Source organism: Trematomus bernacchii, unplaced genomic scaffold (assembly GCF_902827165.1).
Source record: "Trematomus bernacchii unplaced genomic scaffold, fTreBer1.1, whole genome shotgun sequence".
NCBI classification, from domain to species: domain Eukaryota; kingdom Metazoa; phylum Chordata; class Actinopteri; order Perciformes; family Nototheniidae; genus Trematomus; species Trematomus bernacchii.
In genome coordinates, this window is record NW_022987709.1 from 866,415 (window position 1) to 878,565 (window position 12,151).

The 12,151-nt window shown below is 41.7% G+C and overlaps 1 protein-coding gene across 2 annotated transcripts in view; it reads left to right on the forward strand.

Moving 5' to 3' along the window:
• rab6ba (RAB6B, member RAS oncogene family a) overlaps positions 1–12,151 on the forward strand; it is a 126,627-nt gene that overhangs the window by 81,433 nt on the left and 33,043 nt on the right. For both annotated transcript variants that reach the window (XM_034140902.1, XM_034140901.1), the window contains exons 3-5: positions 8,202–8,255; positions 8,602–8,707; positions 11,718–11,829. In XM_034140902.1, coding sequence (XP_033996793.1) covers positions 8,202–8,255; positions 8,602–8,707; positions 11,718–11,829 — 272 coding nt within the window. The remainder of the gene's footprint in view (positions 1–8,201; positions 8,256–8,601; positions 8,708–11,717; positions 11,830–12,151) is intronic.

The window sequence follows — 12,151 nt, forward strand, 5'->3', positions numbered from 1 at the left end:
AATAATAGGGCTATACGCACGCGAAACTATGCAGATACAAGCAGTTTTCTCCTCGTGTAAACGGCGCCTTAGTGCCAAGTTGTCTCAGACAATCTGCATTTCCTAATGTGGGACAGTTCTGTGCAAAATGTGGGACACTGAAAAGTCTATGTTAAAAAGCCTTAATTCATGTAATGAAAACATCTCAGGTCAGTAACACTCAAAGCTAAATGTGCAATACCATGTTCAGCTATGTTACTATTTATAATGTTATTGTTGTTACAACAGAAGATGTTTTTCTTTAAATTGAAGTTAAATGCATCAATCTGGTGCACTTTGAGGGCAAAATTAAGAGATGTATGGATACAGCTCTCAACACTCATATGAAACAGAACTGTTATAATAATGATGAGAAACTATGAAATAAGAACTGAATCAAATTAAAATGTAATTATCATATCATATATTATATAGTGTATTGTATTATTAAGTAATATCATACATTAACCCCATTATAGCAGATGCCACATTGAATGGATGAACACATTTATACATCAATAATTACAACAGAGTATTTCTAAATACAAGTTGTAAAAATACTTATATGTATTTAATACTAATAACATAATGATTAATTTCAGATTATAATACTTTTCAGGGTTAGGGTTAGGTCCGGTCTGACAGCGCTTAGCTCTCTGCTGCAGAGAGGAAGAGAATTCATTGCTCTAAACAAAGTCACTTATTTTAACTGATATTATACATATTTATTATACTCTTATAAGATGTATGTAGATAGAATAAGAAATGTGCAGAATCTGACAGTTTAATGGTGGAGGTATACACACATATTGATAGATGTCTTGTTGAGGCCCAAATTTGTCATCATTGCATAACTACACCGTAGTTGTGTATATGATATGTCAATAAACCTTTGAAAATCTTGAAATCTTGAAAGGGATGTGCAAAATAGCCATTATATACAGTTTTTGATGAACGATTAGAGAATAACGAGTAATAAATATGCTTTATAGTGATCTTCAGATACATTTTTTGTCTTCTCAAGCACCCACTACCAAATATCTCGCCTGATTGTTGGCACTTGACAATCACCTTCACTGAATTTTACTCAGGTGTAACTAAAGTCTGATTTAAGGGACACGTTCGATTCCTGTTTTGAACAGTGTGCCGTCGATGGGATTCATTCCATTTCAAAGTGCTGTTTCACGCTCCAACATCCAATCACAGAGCTTGAGGACTAGGGGTTTGTGAAGCAAAGCACATGGTGTAGTCCCAAACGATAGCTGAGGATTCTGGGTAGTGTAGTGTCTTCTGCCATCCTAAACTCCGAAAAAATATTTGTTTCTCCGAATCGAAGGGGAAAAATACAAAAGCATTGCACACAATTTAAACCAATCAATGTTGTGTAATTAACAAGGATAATCTGGTGTTTTTGAGTTGATGAGTAGTGCAGATATCACTGTAAAATCAATCGACAGTAAAGAGAATACTTACTTCCGGGTGTAAAATGCTCCGTTATCCAATGGGAATGGACGCTCACATTGCCTTTAACTGCCGCCGACATGGACCGATGCGGTGCTTCCCTGAGCGTCAAATACCGCCGCCGATGGGAATACATTGCAATCAGTTGAAAGCTCTCTGCGTCCGTTTATGAAGCTGAAGGAGACTCAGCGCATCACAATTGCACGCCATAGGACCCTGACCAAGCGTCACTCCTGGACGTTCAGGGAGTGAGACTGTGTTGGTAGCACAGCAGCAGTTATTGTGGCAGAATCCTCTTGTGGCTCCTTTAACCACTGTTTAATGTCCTTCTGAAAGCTTTCACTGTATTCCAAGATACTGGCCAACCATTCCTTTTGTTTCTTTAGTTCATCCTCTGGGAGTAAAGGAATCAACATTTCATGTGAAATAAATGGCTTTTTCACCCAGTTGAATTAAATTCTCTAAATGAGTTTGCACACGTGAGGCATTTCCCTTTTCTCTCATGTGTGCTTTTATTTCTGGTATGAGTGCTTTAATTTTGTTCACACTGGTTTTACGTTCCCGTTGAAGTTTTTCGATGTTATTTACCAATGCCTTCGCAGTGAGTTTGCGTTCTCTTTTCCCATAGTCCATTTCAACAATTTCCACGTCAACATTTATTTGACTCATTTTCTCCGTTGGATTATTCAAACTTCTTCAGTGCATTCGTTTGATTGTAACACACTCAAAGATCGGAAGAAAATTCCCTCAAAGCATCACATTTCCACATCAACAGAGCAGCGCAACTTCCATGCGACAGAGTGGAGTTATACAGTGGAGATACACGGCGGTGAATATATGCACATTCAGTGGTAAGGCTTACCTGGCTGTGATCCGCGTTGAATGCGGCTTCCAAAACTGCAGTCTGTATTAACAGCCAGTGCTTACCTCCGTGAATTGTTTTCAATTATTTCTTATCTCCATTCTCCTCCAACAGATCCTTATTCCATGCGCTGTTTGATGATGATTCTTCTTACGACTTGTGTGCTTGTTATTTTTTGTTGACAAAATATAGCGACAGCAGGAAACAAACAAAGTCGCTGAGAGGCTGAGGCCGGGCCTGTTTGCTATTGTGTGACACGCTATGAAAAAGTACTTGCTGAGATCAAAAACTCTGTTGAAAAATAATGTAGTTTAATGAAATCTGGGATGATCAACTTATTATCCTTGGACATAGACATTGTTATAATAATCAAAGCAATCATTAAACTTGCGGTCAGCAAAAAATACAACGACCCTGTGTCACCCTCTCTTCCACACACACACACACACACCTCACGCAGGTGAACAGGATTATAATGAGTGCCGCCCATATCCATGTGACCCAAGCCAACCAATCAATAGTGATCAAACAAATATCTTATATTAAAACAAATCACATTAATATATTACATTACACTTGTTAGACGCTTTTATCCAAAGCGACTTACTACTGTGGACAATCCCCACAGGAGCAATTTGGGGTGAAGTGTCTCAGGGACACAACGACATGCTGACTGCAGTGGGGTTTGAACCTGTGACCCCCTGATTCAAAGTTCAGCGCACTATCTCAATGAGCCACAGCCTCCCACTATATATACACGTTTCATGGCTCCTACAGATACCAAGGATGCTGGCTGATGAGAAGGAAGCTAGGTAGCCAATATAAGGCTTAGTCATCTTGCCAAATAGTGAGCCTGTGTTGATGATCTATGTTAGAACTGGTTTATAAATGGTTCTTAATGATAAATAAAGTGTTTACAACCTAATTGATAACCTAATTATAAACCCTTTATGAATCCTTTATAAGGGTAGTCTTATTGTAAAGTGTTACCGAATCATCTATTTTAAAAAATGTGTAGGTTTTTATTTGTTTAAGTTTGAATTGTTATGGACTGTTGCGGTTTAAACATGAACCAAATCATTATTTCTGACTATAATTAAGGTTATTCTTAGAGGCCTAGCGGTGATGGATGTGACTGAGTGTAAAGTCTGTGATCAAGCTGCTGATGCCCAGTCCTGTCAAAGTGGGACTGCCTACCATAGACAAACACACAGATACACCTAGATAGATAGATAGATCGTACTTTATTGATCCCAAATTGGGAAATTGTTTTTGTTACAGCAGCATAAAAGGCATTTTACAATAAAACAAAATATACAAGAATAGAAATAAAATAAAATAAAATATAAAATAAAATATAAAATATACATGTCAAAATACAAAATAGAAAATATACATACAGATATTATATATATATATATATATATATATATATATACAAATATACAAATATATATATATTCAAAATATATGGAATTATGGAGTATTAAATATGAAACAGATTATGTGTGAGTAAAATGTACAAGGTGGTTTTATTTCTAGAGAAACTATGGAGCAGAGAGTTCTCTTCCAGCCAGAGGTGATTTGTTGTACAGTGTTATTGCAGTGGGCAGGAATGTTTTCCAGTATCTGTCCTTGAGACAGGGGAGCTGCAGCAGTCTGTTGGAGAAGGAGCTCCGTTGACTGTCCAGCTGTAGGTGGAGAGGATGGGTGGGGTTATCCATGATGGACAACAGCCTGTTCAGTGTCCTCCTCTCCACCACAGCTTCAAAGGGTTCCAGCTTGATGCCGATGACTGACCCAGCTTTCCTGATCAGTTTATTGATCCTGCAGGTGTCACCGGCTCTGATGCTGCCCCCCCAGCAGACCGCAGCAAAGAAGAGTGCACTAGCCACAACAGACTGATAGAAGATCTCCAGCATCTTACTGCATACGTTGAAGGATCTCAGCTTCCTCAGAAAATAGAGTCTGCTCATCCCCTTCTTGTACACAGCGTCAGTGTTGATCCTCCAGTTCAGCCCATTGTCTAAGTGCACTCCCAGGTACTTGTAGACCTCCACAACTGCCACATCCTCTCCCAGAATGCACAGGGGCAGAGGAGGAGATGTCCTCTTCCTCCTGAAATCAATGACCATCTCTCTGGTCTTGGCCACATTCAAAAGCAGATGATTTCTTCCAGTCCACTCAACAAAATCACCCACCAGCGCTCTGTACTCCTCCTCCCGTCCATCCCTTATACACCCTACCACTGCAGAGTCATCCGAAAACTTCTGCAGGTGGCATGACTCTGAGTTGTATAGAAAGTCAGAGGTGTATAAGGTGAACAGGAAAGGAGACAGCACAGTCCCCTGTGGGGCTCCAATACTACCAACCACCACATCAGACAGCACACTGCCCAGCCGGACGTACTGTGGTCTGTCCGTGAGGTAGTTGGTAATCCAGGAGATGGTGGACGAGTTTACCCTCATAGCCTGCAGCTTGTCACTCAGTAGCCGAGGCTGGATCGTGTTGAATGCACTGGAGAAATCAAAAAAGGTGATTCTCACAGTGCAACCCGATCCATTCAGGTATGAGTGAGCACGCTCCAGCAGGTAAATAATGGCATCGTCCACCCCCAGGTGAGGCTGGTAGGCAAATTGCAGAGGGTCAAGGAATGATCTCACCTGCGGTCTGAGATGGGCCAAGACCAGTCTCTCAAGCACCTTCATCACATGAGATGTGAGTGCTACAGGGCGATAGTCATTGAGCCCAGAAGGAGTTGTCTTTTTAGGGACCGGAACAACGCATGATGTCTTCCACAGCACCGGGATGGTCTCCAAGTGCAGGCTCAGGTTGAATATATACTGGAGAACAGGAGCCAGCTGGCGTGCACAGGTCCTCAGGACCCTGGGGCTGATACCATCAGGGCCAGCAGCCTTGCCTTGGTGGAGTTTTTCCATCTGACTCTGGACCTGTCCTGTGCTCACAGTGAAGCGGGGGGGGGGGCTAGATGGAAGGGGGGGATAGAGGGGGGGGGGGGTCTGAGGCAAGATGAGCAGAGGGGGGGGGGGGGGTCAGCGGCAATGTGAGCAGAGGGGGGGTGCAGAAGCCAGGCTGGGTGGTGGAGGAGAGGTGTGAAGTGTAGGTGGTGAGCAGAGGGGGGATGTTGACGCCAGGCTGAGAGGAGGAGGTGAGGTGAGAAGAGGAAGTGGAGGAGACAGCAGCGGGCGGAGAGCTAAACCTATTGAAGAAGGTGTTCAGCTCGTTGGCCCTCTCCAGGGTGCCCACAGTCAGTCTGTCTCTCCCTTTGAAGCCAGTGATAGCCTTCATCCCAGCCCAGACATCCCTGCTATTGTTCAGCTGGAGCTTAGTCTCCAGCTTCTTCCTGTACGAATCTCTGCCCCTCCTCAAATTGTCTCTCAGTTGATGCTGGACACTCTTCAGCATTGATTTGTCCCCAGACTTATAAGCTTCCTTTTTCTTATTTAAAAGAGTTTTCAGGTCACTAGTAATCCAGGGTTTATTATTGGGGAAACAGTTGACAGTTTTAGCCGGTAATATTGTTTGTTCACAGAAGTTGATGTATTCTGTGATGCAGTCAGTCATATTATTGATGTCCTCTCCATGTGGCACACAAAGCACGTCCCAGTCAGTGGTCTCGAAGCAGTCCTGTAGAGCCTCATTAGCCCCTGGAGTCCATTTCCTCACAGTCCTGGTGGATACAGGCTGCCTCTGCACCAGTGGGACATATTTAGGAGCCAAAAAGACGAGGTTGTGGTCAGATCTGCCCAGGGGGGGGAGGGCAGTGGCACAATATGCATTCTTGGTATTTGCATATAGAAGATCCAGAGTATTATTTCCCCTGGTGGGGCATTTCACATACTGAGTGAATGTAGGCAGAGATTTGTCCAGTTTTGCACGGTTAAAATCCCCAGTTATTGTTATGAATGCATTTGGGTGAAGAGTTTGGAGTTTGGCCACAGAAGAGTGAATGACGTCACCAGCCACCTCCGCGTCCGCGTTCGGTGGAATATAGACAGCAACTACGATGACAGAATAAAGTTCTCTAGGTAGATAAAATGGACGTAATCCCACAGCTAGCAGTTCAATGTCCGGGCTACAGAAACGCTCCTTCACAGTAACATGTCCAGGATTACACCATCGTTCGTTCACATACAGTGCAATCCCTCCTCCTTTCTTTTTACCGCTCAGAATAACGTCCCTGTCCGCCCGAACACTCGTGAAGCCGGGGAGAGCCGTGTTATTATCCGGGATGAGCGAGTGCAACCAAGTCTCGGTAAAACACATGATGCTACACTCACGGTATTCCCACTGCGTCTTCGTCAGCACGCGGAGCTCGTCCATCTTATTCCCCAAAGACCTCACGTTACCCATTATGATGGCCGGTACACAGGGTTTGTACCTCATCTTCTTCTTCATCCTCAGCTTGGCCCCAGCTCTGCAGCCACGCTTGAGCCTCCGAAGCTCCTCCGGGATGTCATGCCTGGCTCCGGGCAGCAGCACGGGTCGGCACAGCGCAATCAGCTGCTCACGCGTGTAAACAATGCCATCACTCCTCTGAGCATGGCTCTCCGACACAAAAAGTGAAAAAAGTAGCAGAAGAATGACCAGAAAACGTTCGAAGTAAAACGTGGCCATAGTTCGCTGCAAAACAAAATAAATATCCAAAGAAAAAAGTACAACTAAGAGAATAAAAGTAAACAAAAAGACAAAGAACAATAAAACACCGGGAGCTGCATGCAACAGGCAGCCACCAGCACGGCGCCTTACTTGATGAGTAACATCACAGATGGTGACAAATCAATCAGCATTTATCTTGGTACATAAAAAAAGTTTCATAATAAATGTGTCTGTGACACAGACATCTGGACTCATCTGCCTGAACATGCTGTCATTCCAAACTATTTTCATACTCAAACTTATCGTCCTTAAACATATTTATCCCCAAATCCCACTAGCTGGCTTGAAAATAATGTTTTCTTAAAAAAAAGAAGGAAAAGACAAAGTACATTAACATACAAAGTAAAAGCATTATTTTATTATTATTGTTTGAATATCAGATTTCTGGTGGTCCTCAGAGGAATCAGCCATCAGGATCAAAATAATTGTATTCCTCATGTGTCCTCTAAAATAAACTGTGCACTGGCTAGAATCCTGGCGATTGTAAAAAATGTATATATCGATATTATAAAGTATTGAACTGTAACATAAAGATACAGGAGTTCTGTATTGCAATGAAAAACGAGGCTGCATGTGACAGGGGCTAAAACGCCCGGACACTGCAGGGCACACTGGAGATGATGTTAGGGAGAGTTCTAACACACTTTGCAAATTGAATAATAGCTATTGCTAACACTGAATTTCATAATAATGACATGAACGTTTTATGAGCCTGGAGTTTATTTTGAAAAGAAGCCATCTTTGTGATCGTGAGTTCTAAGTTTATTGTCAAATGGCCAAAACTGGTCTGGTTTTGGCTTCAAATAATTCAGTTACACAAACACTCACAGATCTGCGCGTAAACATTGATTTCTGGGTTTTGATTTGGCGAAGGGAGAGCAGCTGATGATCTGATGCAGGCAGCAGAGCTAAGGGCTCAGCTCGAATACAAACATCCTTTGTTGAAGGAACACAGTGTCGTCTGCCTCGCAACACACAAAGGGAATGATCAGATTGCTGTTATACATAATATTTAATGTGAGATGACATGACGCAGGATTGAGCATTAGCATAAACCATTGATAACCCTGTAATCTGTCCACTGCTGTTCCTCTTGCATCATTCAGGTGCTCAGTAAATACTGTGTTCTTTGCTTTGGGAGGTGGTGTTGATCCATGGATATCTTCTTTTCCTAAACTAGGCCACAATTGGAATTGACTTCCTGTCGAAAACCATGTACTTGGAAGATCGAACGGTAAGAAGCCCAGTTCCAGCTGTATGATATCATGACTAAGAATGTAAATGTCTGTAATGTGTCCTACAGTAGAACTGCACTAGAAGAATGCATGATAAGCAGCAGTACTGATACCAGCATGTCATCTGTCCTGCCTGTGAATGTAGAGGAGTGCTATCTGCCTGCATGTCTTTCATACAGCAGTACGACCTTAGAAGTGGCATAAAGTGTCCTCCCATATAAATGATGTCCTAGTGTAAATCTTACTGAGTTTCGCTGTGTTGTTTGTGGGGGAGCCTACAGTTCCCGGGCTCTCTGACTTTCTGAATAATCTCAGCCTCCTCAGCTTTCTCTCTGTGAACCCCAGGTGAGGCTGCAGCTGTGGGACACGGCGGGGCAGGAGCGCTTCAGGAGCCTCATCCCCAGCTACATCCGGGACTCCACCGTGGCCGTGGTGGTCTACGACATCACAAGTCAGTCCCTTTAAACATATGTCAGGATTTTTGTTAATACAATTACTCTAGTGAATACAAATGTTGGACTAATAAATCCCCCCTCCGCCCCACCCATGATGGCATACATAGGGTATAAAACAATTAGGGAAATAAATAAGTCTTCTTCTTCTTCAGCTGATTTCTATGTCCTCCAGCTGTCTCTTGTCGTCTTTAGTTTTCTTGTTCTTCTCTTTTTCTTTACTTTACTGGGGACAGTTCAGCCATAAGGAATCCAAAGTTCCCTGCTCTCCACAAATATATAACTAATGTGATTTGTTTGGCCATGGCTGACGTTAAATTGACCAGACTTGATATGACTGCACAGTCCCCTGATCAGAGTCTCCTTAGCAACAGTCAGTTAAGCAGGAGTCCGCTAAATGTCCAAATTGCCAATCAGAATCGAGAATTCAAGTAAGCCATGTAATACATTTAAATAATATTAAATAATCATAGTTAAAGAGAGAAAAAATATATTTTTGGGGTCTAGAGCAGTACAGCATTTTATTTAGGGTGTACTAACACTAATCAGGGATCTAAGTAAGCTTTGCTTTAGTGTAAACTTGTCAGCTGACCCCGCACTACATATCCCTTATCTACTGTGCAAATGTAAGAGGATTAAACGTTTTTCATTACTCAATACTCAATATCTCCTGGCCACCAGCATAGCAAGAGACTAATATATGATTTTATTGATATTCATATTTCACTCATTCATATTTAAAGTAAGATTTGTAAAGTTTGACCAACGAAAAATGCATCAAGGCCTGTATACAACATTTGAATATCATAAGTACCACTAGCTGCTCGCCAAGTCCTTATAAATGTGTTATACCTGCAATTATTTATCTGTTATCATACTGAAGTTATCTTTTGTTACCTGTGAACTGTCATCACAGTTAATGTTCATCTCTCCCTCACTGTAAAGACCAAACGCTCACTGTAATCCTGAATCACTCCTGACAGATGGATATGCCTGATCGGAATCCAAGTTTAGGTTTCACAAGCATCAAATATTTATTTGATATTTACCGTAAGCAAATAAGCTCCACTGATTATTGAGATAAGACTTTATTGCTTTTACTCCTTTATTCTTCTTAAAATCTCATAAAGTATATCTGCAATTGAATTGCGTCTTGCAATTTGTCTCGTAAAACATAAATATCTGTTCTGTATGCCACGTTTCCTGGTTTCATCTTGAAGAAGAAAATGATTAAAATAGGAATAAAACACATTTTACATGGTAAGAAATAACCATTTATCTTCAATATATTTACAGAAGTAGGGAAGTGAAAAATACTTTTTAGAAGGCAGACCATGCTTATCCATACAGGAAAGCTAGGGAATATCCACTTACTGTTGTTAGTTAAGTTATGATTTTCAATTCACAGAAAGTGTCAGTAACAGTGGCTTCTATTAAAACCATTTAGAATGGCATAGTACACGTACGGTACGTCCACACGGCAGCGTCGCGTTGAAGCTTGCCGCTGGGCGTGTCTGGCGCACGACCAACAACCAATCACATTAATCTCCCGTCCCGGACATACAAGCACGCGGTTTGATTGGCTAGCGCTTCTACTGGCATATGATTTGATTGGCTGACGCTTCCGTTGAAGCTTGAAAAGTTGAACTTTTCTCAACTTTTGAAGCGAGCAACGGAGGCAAAGCGACGCGACGGAACCACAATACAGTTCGGCAAAGCCTGACGTCACCTCATTCAAAGTGAATAGGAAGCGTCTCCGTTGAAGCACGCGAGGATTTAGGAGAAGAGACTGCGGTGCTTTGAGAATCCGACTGCACTTTCACTATCCAACGTATTTATGATGCGCCAGAGGACGTCATGCTGTGGGGAAACTACAGTTTTCTATACAGCGGACTACATGGATGTTTAATAAGAACGGCGGACTACTGTAAACCCATCTAGAGACTTTGCCCTATGCTCTGATGGTGTTGTTTTATGATTTATGAACGTGGAAAACAGAGAAACATAAATTCTTCATGACCAAAGTTGCAATTGAAACAAAAAAGGAAAGTGAAACTTATGCTTGTCACCCTCACCCTCCGGTCCTCATTAATACAAATGATCCCAATACGTATGATTGTATGAAAAGATCTTAAAATAAATACAAATATATTTATTATCCTCCTATAGTCCTTACCATCTATCACTGTGTATATCACCATTAAACATATTTTAAAAGTTGAACAAACCCCACACAGCTCAGTATAGACTGTGAAATGTTGACTTTATTTGATCATTTCAGTAAAAACTAACGTTCATATTTCTCTTTTTGATTATAATACTGATGAACATTCCAAACAAAGCACTTTGGCAACTTACCACATATGTTTTAAAATGCTTATTAACAAGCACCGTAACTTTCATGATATAATTTCTCTGTCATAATCGGTTGTTTCCGTGAACGGCCGAATATCCCCTCGCCTTAAATGCTGCAGCCGCAAGGCATTGCGGGGCAGCATTTTCTCATTTTCTTTCGTAAAGGAAGATCCAGTGTTTCCTAAGCTAAAGGAGGTTATAAAGGAAGTTTGAAACCTCCTTTCCTATCATCTAGAATTCGAACGGCTCTTATCATGGCGGCTACTGAGGTACTTCCGGGTCATTTTACTCCGTTAGGAAGGTTCCTAAGCAAAACTGACAATTCGACTGCAGCCTTAGACTGCATGTCAGCCAGCCTGAAACACTACGGATGTGGCAAGGTCAAAGTGCTCTGTGAAACATCTAGTATCAACTATCAGCTCTAACTTGTGATCATGATATGTAAGACGTTTCATACAATCCACCACATGTGGTTATATCTTCTTCTTGCATAAATAATCAGCAAAACCATGTTAAACAAAGTGTGAATGTTTTTGTGCCAGTAGATTTCATATTGAAACCCAGATGAAATGTTAATGGTTTTGCTGATGTTACTGAATTGTACAAACAGCATCTTTAATCTGACTCCTCGTTGTGTTTTATTTTTCCCAACAGATGTTAATTCATTCCAGCAGACATCAAAATGGATCGAGGATGTGAGAACAGAGAGAGGAAGTGATGTCATCATTATGCTGGTTGGCAATAAAACAGACCTGTCCGATAAGAGGTATGTAGTTACAGCTGGACCTGCGTTTTAAAACAGTTCATGTCCCAAAACCAGAAATGTAACGTTCCAATACAAGTAAAATTCCAAGATTCTCTAAAACAGGGGTGGGGAACCTCCGGCCCCCGGGCCGTATACGGCCCGTGAGACCATTTGGTACGGCCCTCGAGGTAATTTATAAACACGCAAAAAAGAAAATAATTTAAGAAATCTAGACCACAAAAAAATTAAACAAGCGAGTGCCTGTTTTTCCTGGCCAAGGTCAGGGTCCTTAAACACAACACGAGCCTAACGTGTCATCACGTGGTATATGTCTCGTCTGATG